The sequence below is a fragment of the Lichenostomus cassidix genome, chromosome 7, assembly GCF_008360975.1.
Source record: "Lichenostomus cassidix isolate B80296 chromosome 7, HeHo_3.0, whole genome shotgun sequence".
NCBI lineage: Eukaryota > Metazoa > Chordata > Aves > Passeriformes > Meliphagidae > Lichenostomus > Lichenostomus cassidix.
In genome coordinates this window covers 19,047,116-19,065,333 of record NC_139488.1, presented here as the reverse complement: position 1 = coordinate 19,065,333, position 18,218 = coordinate 19,047,116, and the positions used below count along the sequence as shown (strand labels likewise).

General features: G+C 41.2%; 1 protein-coding gene across 3 annotated transcripts in view; it reads right to left on the bottom strand.

The window, feature by feature from the left end:
- The window catches only part of STK39 (serine/threonine kinase 39), an 81,853-nt gene extending 68,486 nt beyond the window's left edge, over nt 1-13,367 (bottom strand). For 2 of the 3 annotated variants that reach the window (XM_085066544.1, XM_085066545.1), the window contains exon 1: nt 13,103-13,367. In XM_085066544.1, the coding sequence (XP_084922670.1) occupies nt 13,103-13,223 (121 nt within the window). In that variant the 5' untranslated portion in view covers nt 13,224-13,367. Of the gene's footprint in view, nt 1-12,771; nt 12,866-13,102 lie in introns of those variants that run through there. The other variant, XM_085066546.1, reaches the window with a different exon arrangement.
- Between the last annotated feature and the right edge of the window lie 4,851 nt (nt 13,368-18,218).

The window sequence follows — 18,218 nt, the reverse complement described above, 5'->3', positions numbered from 1 at the left end:
TCACCACCAGCCATGGTTAAAAGAATTTTAAGAGTTCTACTCTCACTGACAAAGGTATTTAAGAAATCTGTGGCTAGAAAGTGAAACCAGATATATTTAGATCTGACACAGTTTTTTTTAATAGTTAATTTGGCTTTAAAATGAAATAGCAGCCTAAGTGGTAACTTTTTGCTTTGAGACACTTTCTTGTTAAGGAGATTTCTCCGTAGAACCATACAGAGCTCAGCACTTGTCAGCTTGATACAATGCCATCAACACACTAACATCAGACTGAAAAGTCCAAGGATGATCATTAATTATGTTTAGGGCATTCAGGTAAACCTGTCAATAAGTACACAGTTAGAAAGGGAGGATAAAAAAATAGAGACTATGCCCACTACTTCCTGCCATCTCACAACTGCCCTCCCTCTGTTCCCTCTGCAGCTCTCCTAACAGAGACTGGCTAGTGCTGGTGTCAAACCCCAGTCTGAGATATTTTTTTCTTTGTCATAGAGGCTTTATTTAGTACAACTCTACTAATATAAGAAAAATAAATGAATCACCACAAAAAAAGCCGCTGTGTTTGTTAAGAATATGGGAGAAACAATAAATTAGACCTGGCTCAAGATGACACTTTCTGTTGAAGTTCAGTAGAAGTAAAGCCATGCCTCACTACCAGAGAAACATATCCTGCTACCCTATGCAGTCATCTCATATATGGCACTGTCTTGCTTTTGAAGCTACAGTAGCAAGACATTTAGTATCCCAGCTTCCTTACCTAGTTTTCATATTCACTACACTGAATTTAGTGCAGAGCATTTCAACACTGGAAAACTTTTATCCCTACCAATCACAAAAATAAGATACAGCATATAATAAAAACACATTCCTGCCTTTTTTTAAAGAAGGTACCTACAAAGGAATTCACATATTTTGGGTAAGTTGAGGATCAGCTTTTAGAAGTGCATCAGAGACAGAGCAACCACAGTGCCTCTCCTTTTGCCTGTCTTTAACACAAACTGCACATACTCCAGTCATACAGTCATACTTCATACTGAAAGATGCAGATGTGTTGCAAAGAAAAGTGGAGTGATGCCAAAAATCCAGGGAGCTTAATGCTCACCTGTGTATGTCATCACAAAAACTAACTTTTAGCTAAGTACTTAATGGCCTTGAGTGTTCTTATATGCTAGTCATGGAGCTCACAGGGAGCCTGGACATTTCCAGGTCAGGTATGAGAGCATCATCCCATTCGTAAGTAAACCACATCATGGAAACATCAGCATCACAGCAGCTAAGGAAAACTTAAACAAAAGCAGTCCACTTTCAATAAGTGTTATTTTCTCCCTGACTTGTCCTTATAAAATAGAAGAGTCGTCTAAATAAAGCTGAGAGTGAACTGTCTAGGGAAAACCCCTATTATAAACATTACTTAAGATTAAATTCCTTTTGCTCTGCTCCACATCTGAAATATCTTCATGAGAAGTGTTATAGGTGAAAAACGTCTATACAGAAAACATCCACAATCACCACTATTTCAGACTTTGCAATTATCAGAACTGGAATTTGCCTTGTGGAAAGGGCAGGATAAGACTGGTGTGACCAGCAGGCAATGCTCCTGACCCCTTGTAACGTGGTTAGCACAACTAATGCCACTTCATAAGGCAAGCGGCTATTCTCTGTGACTGAATGGGTCACATATTCATTCCTTTTCCCCTTATTCCTGGGCCCTGAAGGTCCTGTGAACCAAGCAGACAAACCAGATAGATTTCCTCTTCCCACCAGCTTCAAAATCCCTGGGCATCAAGGCAATTACTCCCTTCTTTACTGGCACTGAACATCCCAGGTTCCATTGCTGGTGATGACCTCGTCCCTGGGAAGCAGAACAGCACACCAAGTACTAGAACTGCCATAACATCAAGCACTTACAAGTCCTGAGTAGGGACTTGAGCTGCTGGTGGACAGTGAGATCCATGACCCTTGTGGCCAGAGATGCTTCCATCATCATCTGCTACCTCTGAGGATCAACTCATATCTTTCACATCATCTTCGAGTCTAGATTATGATTGTTATATTGATACAGCAAACAATGTATTGGGTTTTGACCCAATCTGCAGAGGGTCCAGCTGATAAGAAATAGTAAGTTAAGTTGTATTATAAATTCTGCATTATTTAGTTGATAAGAAATCATAAGTTAGGATCTAGTCAATTAGAACTCTTAAGTTGTCATATTATCAATTCTGTATTGCATGACTTATAAATTGCTCTAAACTGATTCTGTTTGTAGAAATCTTGTGCCATTCTAATCATAATTTCTGTGTTCTTGTAAATATAGTATCTTATCAAGAAAAGAAAGCTTAAACTGTAAATACGTTTTAGTGCTATCATCACTATGCCAAGGATCCCTGAAGGAACCTGTCTGTTGTCTTAGTGGTAAGCTTGATTATCAGATTCTTGGGAAAAAATATATCTTATTCCCTGGTGCAGTTTGTTTCTCGTGCACCGCAAAATTATTCTGCTTACATATGCTAAAAAAAGGGTATGAGGGGAACAACCAACACACAGGGACAACTTAACAAATCCAACTGGACCTGAACCAAACAAGTACATTAGCTGAAAACATTTAGTTTTCTGTTCGAAAAACATTGAATCTCTCATAAAATACGCTACTTAAAACATACGATATATTAATGGGCATCAAATGTGAAACGCAAATAAACTATCTCTGCTCCAGTTTGCAGAACTTACACTTTCCTCACAAATTCCATGGCTTTCAGGTCTGCTTGAGGTACCTTACAACCACTTTATACACCTAGTCTGCTTACACTCCCTTCACTATCATGTTCCCAACGTTTTGATTATGAAGTAATAAAAAGTATAGCATTTTAAGAGCTTAATGAACTAAAGGGTACGAAGCTGAACTGAGCAGTGAAAAGTCAAGTTCTATACCTGGAATGATCTCTCCTCTCAATCCCATTATCTTCCATATGAGCTGCCATATTAAGAAGAAAAAAAGTGAAACGTGTTACGTGTAAGGGCAAAATAAACTACACTCAGTTTCAATATTAACTTTACTACAATTTACAAAAGTTGAGACCAGAAATTGGGAATTCAATGCCACCAAGAAATAGCATGTATCATGTCAGACAGCAAAGAGGTTGTTTAGCTATACTCACCTAATGAACACAAAAAATGCCTCCACTTTCATATCAGCATAGAAAGGTAACTTGCAAATTCACCAGACTTATGGACTAGAAAATACATGTGCCATTGAATGAGTAACATTACATGAAACAGTTAACGATTTGAAGAGATTTAAAGGAATACTTTTCTTTGGGCATAATGAAAAATAACTAACTGTTAAACTAGCTCAAAATATGAAGGAGCAGAAGAAAAGCTCTGAGGCACACGAACTCTTCTCCAGTTGTGCAAAAACTGGAGGAATTGTGGAAAGACTTTTTTTCTTTTACAAAAATGTTATTTTGTGATCAGATCTGCTCTGGCTTCCTTCAAAATGAAAAGGAATCCAACTTCACTCACACTTCAAATTTGTTACGGAAGAAGAAACAAAAAGTAGCAGCCAAAGACTTTTCAACAGGCTCTTTCAGCCATGCTGTCACTGCTCTTGCAGCCCAGCTGTGCTGCACAGCTGCCTGCCCGAGTGGCATGCTGCAGGCAGGAGGCAGCTCCTCATGTACACACTGTGTTGGGGCTGCCATGTGCTAAGGGCAAATGTGCATGTACTGTACTCCACATGACTGTATCCAGGAAATCAATATTCATTCTGCATTTTCCCAAAAAAAGCATGAAAAAGAGTGAAGGATATGACTTGATTTGGGAATTTATGGATTTTATCTGCCATATTCTTATCCATTCATCCTCACATGGAAAGAAACACGGATTCTGATCATTTCATTCTCCCTGTTGTTTCATCATCAATACCGAATCTGTTATTCAATACGCACACAAGTCTTAACATCTGGAAGGCAAAACCCATGCTGACAGTGTTTCTGCCTAACTATATGACAATTTGGTATCTGGTATTCAAGCGAACCAAAGTAATCTTACTAGGGTACCATCAGAACTTCACAGAATTCCCCTATAAAATGGGGCAAATTGAGGATTTGCTATGCTGAATCAGATCTCCTGCCTAGAAAAAAACTATTAAAAAAGAATTACTATTAGTTTCTGAAGTAGCACTATAAACAAATTCTGGTGTTGGTTTAGTTGGCATATTTTATTGTTTCTCATTTAGTTTGAAAGTAAACACTTGGAACAATTCTAATAGCATGAACACAGTATTTTCCAAGTCCTCCGGATGTCACCACACAGTGCATCATTCTCTTCCGAGAATGAAGAACAGCAATTTACCAAAACAAAGGCATTATTGCTACTGCAGTGTCATAAAGATTTCTAATTAATACAGCAGCGTTGAGCTACAAATCAACTAGTTCACACCAACAAAATGTGCCTCCTAGAAGCTCAGTCTACTGTGGCCACAGATTAAAGCAGAAAATGTACCTATTTCTCATATATTGCTTCAAATGAAACAGTGGAAGAGTTGGAGTAATATAAATACTATTATATCATTAAATTTTCATTAGGTGATTCTAATCTAATTCTAATGAAGTTCCTATTATTAGTCTGAAGTGGCTCAGAGTCTGGAAGGACAAGACACTAACAGGAATAAATTATAAGCTTAAATTCAGTCCCTGTAATAAAATGTCTTCAAAGCAAAGAAGTGAGAAGGAAAATGCAACTTTATAATTGAATGCCTATGCTTTTGAATCCAAGTATGTTGCTCCTCAGAACTCTAAAGCAATAGCTCAAGCTTATGGTCTTGTTCATATTACTCCTACAAGGCAGAAACCACGATCAACAAATACACATTATTTTTCTGGTCTGTTAAATTAACAATTTTTGTACCACTACCCACATGCAGGCATACTTGGCAAACAGATATGCAACATGGATCTTGACCTTCAAGACCATTAAGTACTCAACTCTTCTGAAAGCATGATTAGGAACACAGAAAAGCTTCAAATTTTCAGTCTGATTCTAATTTCTCTAAGTGCATAAGCACAGCTCAGCTAAGAGCTATGTAACATAATCATTACATCAGCCTTATAGGACATTCTCAAGTTTCATCTATATTTAACTTAAAATCAAAATATCTCAGAGGCATTTAGACATCCACAGAAATAATTAGGCTAATAAAATTATTCAGAAATTGCTATTTGTAAAGACAAAGGATTAATGGAGACACCTAATTTACTATACTGAAGTTTCCCTGAACTACTGAGTAAAGCAACATACCTAGTCAAATACCATGGGGCAAAGGACTGAAAATATTAACTACACTAATGCCACAAACTTATTACTTCAGCTAACAAACGGAGAATACTCTACAAACTTTTCAGTGAGCTTCTCTTGCAAGCAAGCCTCATGATTGTCACAAACAACAACCCTGGAAAAATGTACCTGGGAGTTGTTCAGAGGAACTCTTTAAAACCCAGTCTTCATCAGAATTCTCAGCATCTCACCACTGCCATATAAATTTTCTACAGAACAGTCACTAGTCAACTGAAGCCTGCATAAATGCCAGGAAGCATACACACTTCCCTATGAAGTTTGACCTGCTTCCTCTTCACTACCATTCCCCAAAAATCTGTCTCCTGAAAGGTAACCAACTGTCACAGCAACTCTGACTTGACAGCAGTTTCAGGAAAAATTAGATTCCTCCAGATTGTTAGGTACATGACCGATAGCTTGTTTGTCCCTGTAAATTCCCCTTGTTTTTTCTCATTAATACATCATCTGCCTCAGGGCAGGATTGGGGTTTTTTCCCCCATCTTTTCAGTCTAGCACTCCTGGTTTCCCAGTCACCCCTTAAATACCAAAGCATGGTCTCCAGCCAGAAGCACCAGGCAGGAAGAAGCTGCATCACCACCACACAGCCCTAGGGTTGGCAAGGGAGGACATCAGTCAAACCCCATCAAATAAGGCAAGAGACAAGCTTACAATACTGCTTGTTTCATTTACAGAGTTGATCCCACAGCTACACAGAACCTAGAACAGTCCATACAAAGACTAATAGCTACATATATATGTGTATATATAGAGTGAGACCTCTTCCTTCTTAGAAGAAGTAAAATTTTAGAGAAAATTCTTTTCTCAATAATTTTATACCATACCAGCGTTGCCTCATTCTGCCACTGCTGGATGACAATGTTCTTAAACCCACAAGCTTCAACCATGCAACCTGTGTGCATATCTGAAGACCTTCAAACTCAGCCAGAAACAGTGAAATCTAGTAGAGGTGTCAGGTTTTCATCCTACTGGAAGGGTTGTGCTGTAAATGGCAGAAATATGGAAAAATCCACTCATTCAGTACCACTCATTCTTTATTTATATAGGGTAAGAATTATCAATATATATTAAGTATGATTTGGCGGGGAGAGGGGGAAGTCACTTTTAATTTTGGGCACCAGAAAATGGCCTAGAGACATATTTGCTTTCCAAGTTCGGAAAGCATAGTGCTCCTCTGCAACCTCTGCTCAGCAATATCCCACTAACTTCAGCAAACCCAAGAAGTTAACAAGAGTAGCTAACTTAATTTGATTTTTAGGGCCCATTCTTTAAGCATCAAGAATTACTAGTATTACTGGAAAAAAAAAACCAGCTTCTATCAACTGCTGCCTTACAGTTCCAAATTATTTTGGAAGGTGAAATGGGGGACGAGAAAGAGAGAACCAAGGGAGGCAAACAAAAATTAAATATGACCTGGACAAGTAGCCACTATATGAGCCACCCACACCTCCTCTGCATGGAGAGCTCACCGTTTTTTCCCCTCAAGCCAATCAAAACAGATGTGGTTCTGTTTCCACTTAATGAACAGAACCTCCATTTGACAAACAGATTCTGGAAAAAAAAACAACTGGTCTTGGACCTAAGGAAAGTGATTCTTCACTGAAAGACAAAAAGTAAAACCGTTCTGAAGTTGTTTCAGAACAATATCTGACCCAATCTCAAACAGCTCTCCCAGGTGTGAACTTGGCCCCTGCCATCAAAGTGCTAAGCTGGTTCCATTCTGAAGTTGCAAAGCCTTGCTGCTATAACACTTTGCAAGGCACAAAATCATGCAATCCCTGCAAATTTCCACACGCTCACAGTAGAAGTGACTCCTATTCTAACAGCCAAGCAGCTCCTGCAGAGCCAGGACTTTCCAGGTACCAGAGGTTCTGGGGCTTCTCTGTCGGAAGAACTTGGATGGAAGGCAAAGAGAACACATACAGAGAGAAAAGCCAACCAAAAGGGAAGTAGGCAGATTTGAGCAGCAGAAAAGCATATTTTCTGTACATTACATAGCACCAGACACTGGCTAATGTGTTAACACATGTTCCTTTACCCTTCCAGTTAACAAGGTAACTTGAAAACAAGGTTTATATGCTGGTTACTTGCAATCAGGAGAAAACCAAAGGAAGCTCTTTTTGGTTTGGTTGTTTGTTTTTGGTTTTTTTTTACAATTTGAAATTCATCTTTTAATCTTTTTCCTGATGAGTCTGAATTCCAATTGCATGAGTTAATTTTTTTTTTAATTCACTAGATTATATAACAAAGGTTGATCATAGAGTCACTTGAAGTCTAACCTCTTTGGAGCAATGAAATGGAGTCATCTACAGTCATGTCTCCAATCTGGGTATTTCTAATGAAAATTTCATTTTCATTAGGAAAAAAAAAACAAAAAACCAAGACAGAGGTCCTTTCCCCAACACTATTACTACTATGTGGAGACAAAGCAAATAATTAACAACTTCAAGCTCTGCACAGCCTCATTAGCAGCACAGCACTGTGAGTGTTCTACAAGGTGTTTTTAAATTGCACCATGACCACCTTTACCCTGGCAACTGAATTAAAAGCCACTCCTTATTAAAACACTAAATGGAGTTTTAAAATTTCCACAGTTTCTACAGATGGTTATTGACAGACAGAAAATCTCGACCACTTATTTCCCTAAACATAAAGTTTAATGTACAAAATCAAACTCTTCCTTTCAAGCTACAGTTGTATTAAGTTATAATTAATGTTACAAAGGCTGTATTTATTATGTACATGTATAATATGCTTAGGCCGCTGTAGTAGATTTTAAGATTTATTGGTAAGGAACAGAATTTACTTGGAAGCAGAATTAAGGCAGGCACGCCTTTATTTTTACAGAAAGTTTTGGTACAAAAACCTTAGGCAGCATGAAGTATTACTTATCAATTTATGCAGCTGCTCATGCAAGAATTATGGAGGTTTTGCAAGAGCAAATATGAAATTTTACCACAGATTTAGTTGCTAGTGTGGTATCTCATTGAGCACTGATTTAATTTACAGCATATACATAAAAACTACTGCAAAAGAAAACCCTTCAAACATTAAAAAAAAAATCCTGATTAAACATAGGGATAAGAAATTTTGGAAAGTAGGAATGAGACGCGAGCATCTGATTAACAGAATAACAACACAGAACTTTAATTTTACCTCTAACTATAGAGAGGCTTTTCAAAACAGCGTAGAGCATTACCAATGTGAACACAGGTTCCTGAGGATCATAATCAGAGACCTCTCTACAGAGTCAAAGAGCTCAGATAACAACAAATATAGGAGAGTCTATTCTCTGTCAAAGAGCCATTAGCAGTACATGCAGCAGGGGAGAAAAAAAAAGTAAATAACATACCATGGAAACACCAACAAAGACCCCAGAGCCATTAACCAAGAGTGGTTCACAGGCTGATTACAGTAAGAACCATAAAACCAGCAGAACAGGCTCACATGGTAACTTGTTCTACTTAAAATCCCAACACCTTTGACTTAGCAACACTGTGCCTTATGAGGCAACAAACCACAAGATATTTTTGAGCTCAAAGTTAGAAAAAAACTAGACAAATGCACAAGTTCAACTAAGGTAAATTTTTATTGATTTTCAGCCAATATAGATAATCTGTCTCATAAAAGTAACCCTTAATTTCAATCTAATTCTGGCTGTTTCCTAGCCAAATTAATTTTCCAAGTCAGTTACAGCAGGAGAGAAAACTATAATTTTATAATGAAAACTAGCACCCAACCTAATCACAAGATGATCCACTGTTTCTCCACAACAAACTCCACTTCCCATCAATGCAGGATGACAAACAATAAGTTACATTGGCAGATGAGCATCAGCTCCAAAGTAGTTTTCCAAACAAGTCAAAGCCACTTGACCACATTAAAACCAAAAGAAAAAAAAATTACAAAAAACACCACCCAAAATAAAACAAAACAACCAAGCAAGATTTAATGCCGCTTTGTCTCATTACAATTTGAAAGGCAGAAACACAATTCAAAAAACCTGAAAATTGAATACTGTTAATGTTGATTACCATTTAAATGTTTATTCTGAGAAGATTTATATTGCTTCTGAGGAAAAAAAACTCACATACGTACATGACAAAGTTGGAGAAATCTATTTCTGTTATTTCATTCTGAATACTTGGTTATAAACCCAAACTGCATAAGAACACCTCTCACAGTATTGCTTTTATTAGCTGCTTCTTTTTTAATCTAAGTCATATCCATCTTACAAAAAAACACCAAAACACCAACAAAACCCCCTCCACACAATTAAAGTCCACTGAGCATTTTAATGAATTAAAATTTTAGAAAGAGATCTCCCAGGTCTTCACTAAATTAAATCTGGCTCTACCTTAATAGCAATTACAATTCTTATCTCTGTAACTACTGCCAGAAGGTTGGTTGAATCCTCCTGTCCTAACAGTTAGGAATCCCACTCTAAGTGCTTTTGTTAATGGACAGCCTGTATTAATCTGAATTAAGGTAAAAAATTTCCTCTTAACTTCCTACTCTATATGTTTACAGAGAGCAATCAGAAAGTTTTCCCCACTCCAGAAAATATAAGTATACAAGCATTAATGGGAAGAGCCTCTTCCTTGCATCAGCCCTATCAATCACAAAGCCATGCCGCAAGTCAAGCAGGGAACCTGATCCAGCAGAAAACTGACCCGGCAGAAGAACTAGTTCGCTGTCAGATCAATGCGATCCTTTCAGCAGCTGCCTGTTAGAGCAGATTAAATGTATCATGAAACTGCACACAAAGAGTTTACAGAGAACTGGCCAGCCACCTAACAAATAAAGCAGACTTGGAATAACATCTCATACGAAGCACTCCTTAAAGCTAGTATTTTCTCCTTAGCAGGCACTTGAATCTCACAGACATCATGAAGGACACAACAGACTGAAAATGAAAAAAAGCTTTTTCGTTGGAAATCCATATCATTTGGCCTTGGCTTTCAAAACAGCATGTGGCTAGACACAGACGAGCAATAAGAAAAGTTCTCACAGAGAAGAACAACTTCTCCAACTGCTAAATCCAAGGGATGGAGACAGACCCCATGACTAACAATTACCTTCATTTCATAATCCCCACCAAAACTTTAAAACATCCCTAAAACAGCCATTCTCCATTTGTGCTTTAGTTACCGTAGTATCTAAAGTCTATTCTGTTGGGAAGCATTGTGATAAATTATTATGGTGTATCTCACCCTGCACATCTTTCCTCCTGCAAAGCCCACTAAGGTGCTTCACTGTATTGTTATTTTCCTCATTTAACTGGGAAACAGCTGTTGGAACTGAACTGAACTGACACTAGCCAGCTCCTCAGGGAAAAGTATGTAGTGCTTTCCAGAGGTGATCAGCTCTGTTTCAGCAAGTGGTAACTACTGTTCACAATGCATTAACCCCGGCATAGCCCAAGCAAAGGGTGCTGCTGAACCAAGTTCAGACTATGCCATTCTCTCCTCCCTCAGATATAAAAAAATATTCTTTAAGAGTCCCTTACCATGTTCATTAAAACCAACATTCATCCTACAGCTCCAAAATTATGTTAGCATGTGGTCAAATACATGGAATTTACAGGAGCCTTGGTTTGGGGGTTTTTTTTGTTTGTTTGTTTGTTTGTTTGTTTTAGAAAGTGGGGTGGGGTGCATTTGGTTGGGTTTTTTTTCTATTTTTAATAGTATCCAGACTAAATTTAATCTCATAGCGAGTTCCAGTAAATTAAGAGAACAAATACAAGGCGTTAATAAAAATCGTATCTTTGACTAAGCACAAGATTTTTAAGTCAAGTGGTACAAAATCAATCTCAGCAACTTCGAAAGAAAGTCATGGAAGCAACTTTATCTTAGTAAAATTATGGCAGGCAAGTTCAGTGCGTCCAAGAATCTGATTCAATATACCCTGACCTCAATTTCCTCTCTAGGCATTCAGTTAAGTAATATCAACATTTAAGAGCACCCATAAGTAACTATAAAAATAAAGTTTTACTACAGATCTGCTAGTCTGATTTAACATCCACCTGATCAACAGGATATAAATATATATTAACATTTAGAAATACAGTTTACATACCAAAAGATGAAAGCTTTAAGTGGAAAGGAGTTTCTAAAGGAAACTCTCACCCAGGCATTCTACAGGTATTGTAACAGAAAACAACTATTATTTAAGGAACTCACATGAGTCATATTACACCCTAGATAAGGATTAATCCAACATCTTTGAGGCCTTTTTTACCTTAGAAGAGGGGTCTACTCCTCAGCAAAGATGTCTTTATGCTAGTAGAATCACTTCCACTTGGCAAACTTTGATCCATGCCCCAGACTGAGGAAGACAAAGTCCTCTGTCCAGTAAACCCATACCTTTGCGGCGCCTCCACAGGCAACACCTGCTCAATACCGATCCAAGTCAGCCACCTCCAGGGACCTGACCACCTGAACCCTCATCCCTCCATAGTCTCTATTCACAGCCTAGGAAGTACAAACAGGAACACAAAGGCACCACCTGGGTCAACAAAAAGCCATACCATTTTAAGGAAGAAGTACTTTTCTCAACTGTTTCTGCCCATGGAAAATAAAAAGCTTAATGACAAAGTTGAGCACACACAATTTCCAACCCAGATCAATAACATGTAGTTCTGGTTGTCATCAGCCTGACAACAATTAGCATTTGTTATATAATACTGAAGATAATCAACAGCACCAGCAGGCAAGTCTCCTGGACTTCTCTCACTTAAGTGGCCTCATTTGTAAGAAACAGCAATCAGTCTTAGAGCTGGTCTTTGCCATCTGCAGTATTTGCTAGAAGTTTAAAATGTTACATACAAATAAAACCAAGTTTTCCCTAAGTAGATCATTAGCAACAAGCAGCATCTAGGCCAAGAGATGAAAAACTTTCAATCGCACATATTGCTAACAAGTTAATGTTTCTCAAAGTAAAATTCAAAATAACCTAATCCAAATAAAGGGAATGGAGATTGAACACATCTGAGGTACACTAGTTGAACACGTGAATAAAGTGCTGAAGCACTAACCAAGAAAGTCCCCTTCCAACAGGGACAAGGGCGGGGAACCAGCAGACGGGTTAAACTTCTCATGGCAAACCGGGTCAAAAGCAGGTTGGCTGGGGTGAAAACGAAGCTGTAATCCCCCGCTGGCCTTAAGTGCCACCGACGGGCATGGGGCCGAGGGGCACGAGGGGATGGGAGCAAGATCAAACAGTGAGGGAGAAGAGGAAATCGTTTAAATCTATACGTACACGTATACATGTATATACACTTATTAAGAGAGAGTCGTCAAGTGAGCAGCAAATCTACGGGCGAGATTTACCTCCCCTATGAAAGCACCGGAAAAATGCAGAGTAATCTAAGCGGATGCACGCACATGTGCGCATCCACGGACACACACAGCGTAGACATACAAAGCACACGGAGCGCATCTGCGGAGTTGCCGGGGTCCCAGTGACAAGCAGCAGGTCAAGGCTCGGGTGACGATGCACCGCAGGGCAGCGGCACCTCACCGAACCGCACCGGGCGGGGCGCGGCGGGTTCTAGAAGGAGCCGCCGCCCCCCGGGGCCGCCCGCCGCCGGGCGGATAAAGTTTGCAGCAGCCGCCGCTGCAGTGCCGGGCGCGTCCGCCGCAGTGAGCGAGCCCAGCCTGCGGGAGAGCGAGCGGCGGTAGGCCCGGGGCCGGCCGCGGCATCCCTGCCTTCCTTCCCCGCCTCCGCCCCGCCGCGCCCCAGCTCCACTGACCGATCACCTCCTGCAGCTCGTAGGCGTCCCTGCAGATGGGCCAGCCGGCAGCCGGGGCGGCGGGTGCCGGCGCCGGCTGGGGCTGTTGGACGTGGACCGGCGACTCGCCCTGCTCCGCCATGATGCTGCCGGAGCGCCCAGGCACCCGACGACCTTCTCCAAACTTCCCCTCCAGCAACACCTTTCAGCCGCGCTCTGCCTCCCGCCCGCCCTGCCCGCGCAGCCGGCCGCCCGCCCGGCGGAGGGAGGAGGCAGAGCACCGAGGGGGAGGAGGCAGAGGCGGGCGTCGCCGCCGGCCCCGGCCGCTCGCCCCGCGCCGCTGCGGAGAGACGGAGCCCGAGCGCGGTGCTTGGGCTCGGTGGCCTCGGGCGGTGTCGGCGCGGCGCCGGCGGAGCGAGGCGGTGCCCCCGGACTTGCCCCCGCCCGAGGGAGAAGCGCGGGCGCTCTGGCGGAGGCGCTCCGCGGGAGCGGCCCCGCGCACCCCGGTGCTCGCCGCCTTCCCCTGCGCCCCGTAACCTACCTACCTACCTGCCTGCTGGCGGCGGCTCTGGCCATCGTCCTTCCCCGCTCATGCCGCGGCTAGCTGGGATGCTCTCCGCGGCTGGAAGCGCTATGGGGTCCCGCACAGGGCTGCAGGCTTTGTGTGCAGGCCACGGCCCTGCCGGCGGACTGCCGCACCCCGCCAGGGCCGAGCGGCGGCCGGGGAGCGCTGGTGGGAAGCCGCGTCCCTTGGCGGGATGCTGGAAAGCACCTGTTAGGCCGATAGCATGAGCACACGGGCTGCTGCGGAGCACAGCTCACATACGAGTGTCACTGCTGAGAGCGCTGCTGCTGCAACATGACTTGTACTCGAGTTTGAGGACGTGAAGAAAGCATTTACTCTCATCGGCGATCATGCTGCAGTCCTGCAAAGTGGTTAAATCACCATATGACATGAGTGGCCCTCTCCAGGACGAGCAGCACAGCTGCACCATGTCACCTCAGCCCAGACACTGCCTCAGCTCATGCCACCGAGGACTGAGGACAGTTGAAAATGCTCCCCTTGGCTAACCAGAACCAAGTGATTTAAACAAATAAGAATCATAATTAACTTCTCTAGTGTTTCCCATTATACAGTACGAGGTTAAAAAAAAAACAACGACAAACGGGTTAAATGAAACTTTCTCGTTAGTAATAGTATGGATTTTTTTTTCTTCTCCCCTCTTAGTAGCCTCATGTGTGCAGTGATATCATCGGGATTTTACTTACTATGAAGTAATTTAGAAAATAGCTATTTGTGTAGTCTACAGTCTCACTTCTACTTTGAATGCTTTGCATTTTAAGATTTTTGGAGCTCTGGAAAGAAGAGTGGTAACATAAGATTGCTATATAGTTCCAAATCTTATTTCCTGCTACAAAATGAATTTAAGGTAATTTAAGGTAATTACAGTATGCAAGCAGCAAAGCTGCCTGTCTAAAAGAACTCAACCTCACAAATTGTTAGGAAGTACGACGAAGTGTGATTTAAAATCAAGTAAGGATACATGTAACAACTAACACCTGTTAGCTGCTTTATTCAGTTCTAGTTCAATTGGGGATAATCCCATTTTACTAACTAAAGTTTCTTGTGTGGTTTATTCAGTGAAAACTCAGTTAATAGAAGGTTATTCCAAAAAGGAAAGCAAGTTACTTCTATCTTGTTGTGTTGCTGAGAAAGCTGGAGGAAGTCCTAACCACTTCTTAATGTTTCATCAGAAGATATATCAACAACTTACAAATATGGAATAATTTGTGCACTGCACTTCCATTTTCTCACAAGCAACAGCTTAGTATGGAGACTTCTAGGAGTAGAATAAAAATATTGCACACTTTTGTGCTAAACTAATGACTCCTCTCAATCTCATTTCTAAAAGCTAGGTCATTGAAATATTTTCCTGTATACAAATTAGAAATTATTTGCCATAAAATTAAAGGTCAGTAAGACTTGGAAGAGGAAGTATTAAATTGTCATTCAGCATTAAGTTTAATGCCAAGACCTTTCTGCCAAGAATAGCATAAAAAAAATAGTAAAAGGGCAACAGCACAGGCCAAATCAATCAGCAGAGAAAATGGGTTACTCACTATTGATGGAAAACAGCCAGCTTCTCCATCTGTACTCGGTTGTTGTTGGGGGGGAGGAGGTTGGAGGTGGTTCGTTTCTGAGCCATGAATTTCTGTGATGCTACTGCCATATCACTATCTAAACCACTGGTTAACATCTGATACCATTATAGTTATTTTGTCGTGATTATTGTCCCAATTTGCCCAACTAATCCCTATAATTTTGGCAATTTCTAGAACGCACCCGCACTCTGCACTTGGTTGAAATGAGCAGCTTTTAGAGGAGGAACCTTCCCGGCTAGCACTATTATAAGCAGCCGGGCTCACGGGAAGTTCCGTGCGCTCACAGCGCAGCTCGGGTAGAAGTCGCGCCCCGGGCCGGCAGCGCGGGCAGTGCGGGGCCAGGGCTGGCCGGGAGCCGCGGGCCGCTCGCCCCCTGCTGCAGGCGGCAGGGAAGGGCCAGCGCCCTGCTCCCGCAAGGCTTCCCGACACCGGCAGGAACAGCAGCCTGCCGGCTTGGAGGCTCCAGAGAAAGAGATAGGACTCACGTAAAAATCACCGCTCTCCGAATTGACGACAGTTCAGAATGGTCCCGTCTGAATATGGTTTGGTTTTTCCGAGTGCTTGAAAACATAGGATTCCATGAGATTGTCTGGGTCACTGAGTCCAGTCACCAAATGATTGATTCCCAAGTGAATAAAGGCTTTACACAGTCAGATTACAATCAAAACTGGCAATATTTAAAACCGCATAGGCCACCATGGCAGAAGAGTTAAGCCATGCTCAGACCTTTTGAAAGTTTCCCACAGTACCCTCTGCAAATGGAACAAAAACTGTTTAGAACAAAATAACGCAAAATAACACAACAAAAGAACCTTTTCTAGGTTTGCAGAATTTAGGCAAGATAACATCGGTGCTTACAACAACATTGCAGACCAACTAATTAACTTTAAATGTAGGCATACCTATATAAACTCAAAGACAAGCATGAGGACTGGGGTTTATAAGCAGTGGTATGTACACTAGTAGCTTAGACAGGGGACAGCATCCACCCAAATTACTTTTTTTTTAATAGAAAGGCAGCAGATGCAACCAAAACAGCAATATAACCTACCACAGACTAACCCAGCATGAGAAGGAACTCTCCTCTCTACTATCACTTCTACCTCAGGGAAATGAGTAAAGTAAAACCACCCTCTCTTACAAAACTGGCCTAAAAATGCAGTTTTGACTATCACATACAGCAGCACAGTTCTCTGCAATTATGTAGGTAAGGTTTGGATGCCTCTAATTTGGTGGCAGTCAGGGATGGGTGTGCTTTAAACAATGTCATGAGATATGAAGGCTGACACAACAGCAGCTGGTGCTGATGGGAGCAGACTAAATGATTTCCCCCTCCCTTTTTCTTCTAGTGAATGCACAGTAAAACATGACCATTATTGTCATGGGGGTGCTTGCTTTCATCAAATCTTACAGCTTAGGTTAGTTTCTGCTCACAAAGAATACATGAGTATCTTTTTGGCAATTCACATTACAAAAAACATTGTACTTAATACAGAATCATTAGGGTTAGAAGAGACCTCTGGAGATCATCCCTCTCAACCCTGCCCCCACCAAGGCAGAGTGACCTAGAGCAAGTTACACAGGAATGTGTCTATATGGTTTTCAAATGTCTTCAGAAAAGGAGACTCCACAACCTCCCTGGGCAGCCTGTTCCAGTGCTCTGCAACCCTTAATGTAAAGATGTTCTTCCTCATGTTGAGATGGAAACACTGGAACATTTACACTGGAAAACCTTTGATCCCAAAGGCACTGTCAGCTGTCCTTACTAAGTTTCACTGAAGTTAATGTCTATCAAAGCATAGTGACCTTACAAAATAAGCCATTTCTTTTTTTTTCCTGGGTTGAAGGCCTTGATGCCTTCATCTCTTTTCTTATCCCCTCCTCCTTGAAAACCTTCGCAAGCTGTACCACTCAGCAAATTAATCCTTTTAAGATCCTAGGAAAAAAACTGTGTTCTGGATATTAATAATTATTGAGACAAGAACCGTTAAGCTAAACTTTGTTGCTATGTAGCCAAATGGGCCTTTTAATTATTTACTTATGTGTCACACCCCAAGCTGTTAGTGGTGCTTAAAAAAGGCAAGGAGCTTTTTTAAGGTATTTTTTATTAATCTGCTTTTCAGGCCACAGATACAGGAAACGCTATCTTTGTCTCAGCTCTTTTGAAAGTGAGGAGCCTTGAAAGGCATATTAAAGACATAAGTTAAAAAGAATAATGGAGCCTGGGTGAGCTTCTCAGCAGAGCTGCAGAGCAGATGCAGCCTCAGTGTCAACGGAGCTTGTTCCTCAGTGTCACGGCTGGCTTTGCATGGTAGGAAGCCCTGTTACGGCAGTTAAGTCTTCACATCTGCCCATCCAGCTTTTCAAACAAGGCCATGGGAACACATTGTGCAGTTAACTTGTTGTTGCTGCCAAACCAGCTAGAATTTTAAAATTGCCAGCTAAATATTATTAGCTCGTTCCAGCACCATGAGCCTGAGTGGCTAATTACCTAAATCATGATGCCACACCAATCCTTATACATTTCAAACATTCAAAATTCAGAATTTTGCATACATTTAGAATATTTACATGCTAGCCCTTCAGGTATTGGCAACAATAGACTCTTTGCCAAAAAAATGCCTTTTGGAGCCTACAGGAATCACAGTTTCCACTATGATTATTTGAATGAATTTAGGATACAGTCACCCTGAAAATGGCAATGAACTAAAGATTATTTAGTTAGATTTTAAATTGGTATAATTAAGATGATGTGGAGGTGTCTGGCTTACTGAAGCTTTTATCAGGAATAAACACTCCAGCTGTGAATGAATAAGACTCAATATATAAAAGAGTCGATCTAGGAACTTCTATAGCTTTCATCACTGTAGGATATGAGCATCTCATGCATATTAATAAATTAATCTTCACATACAAAAAGACTGGGGAATACAATTACCTCAATTTCACAAGTGGAAACAGAAAAAGCTTAAGG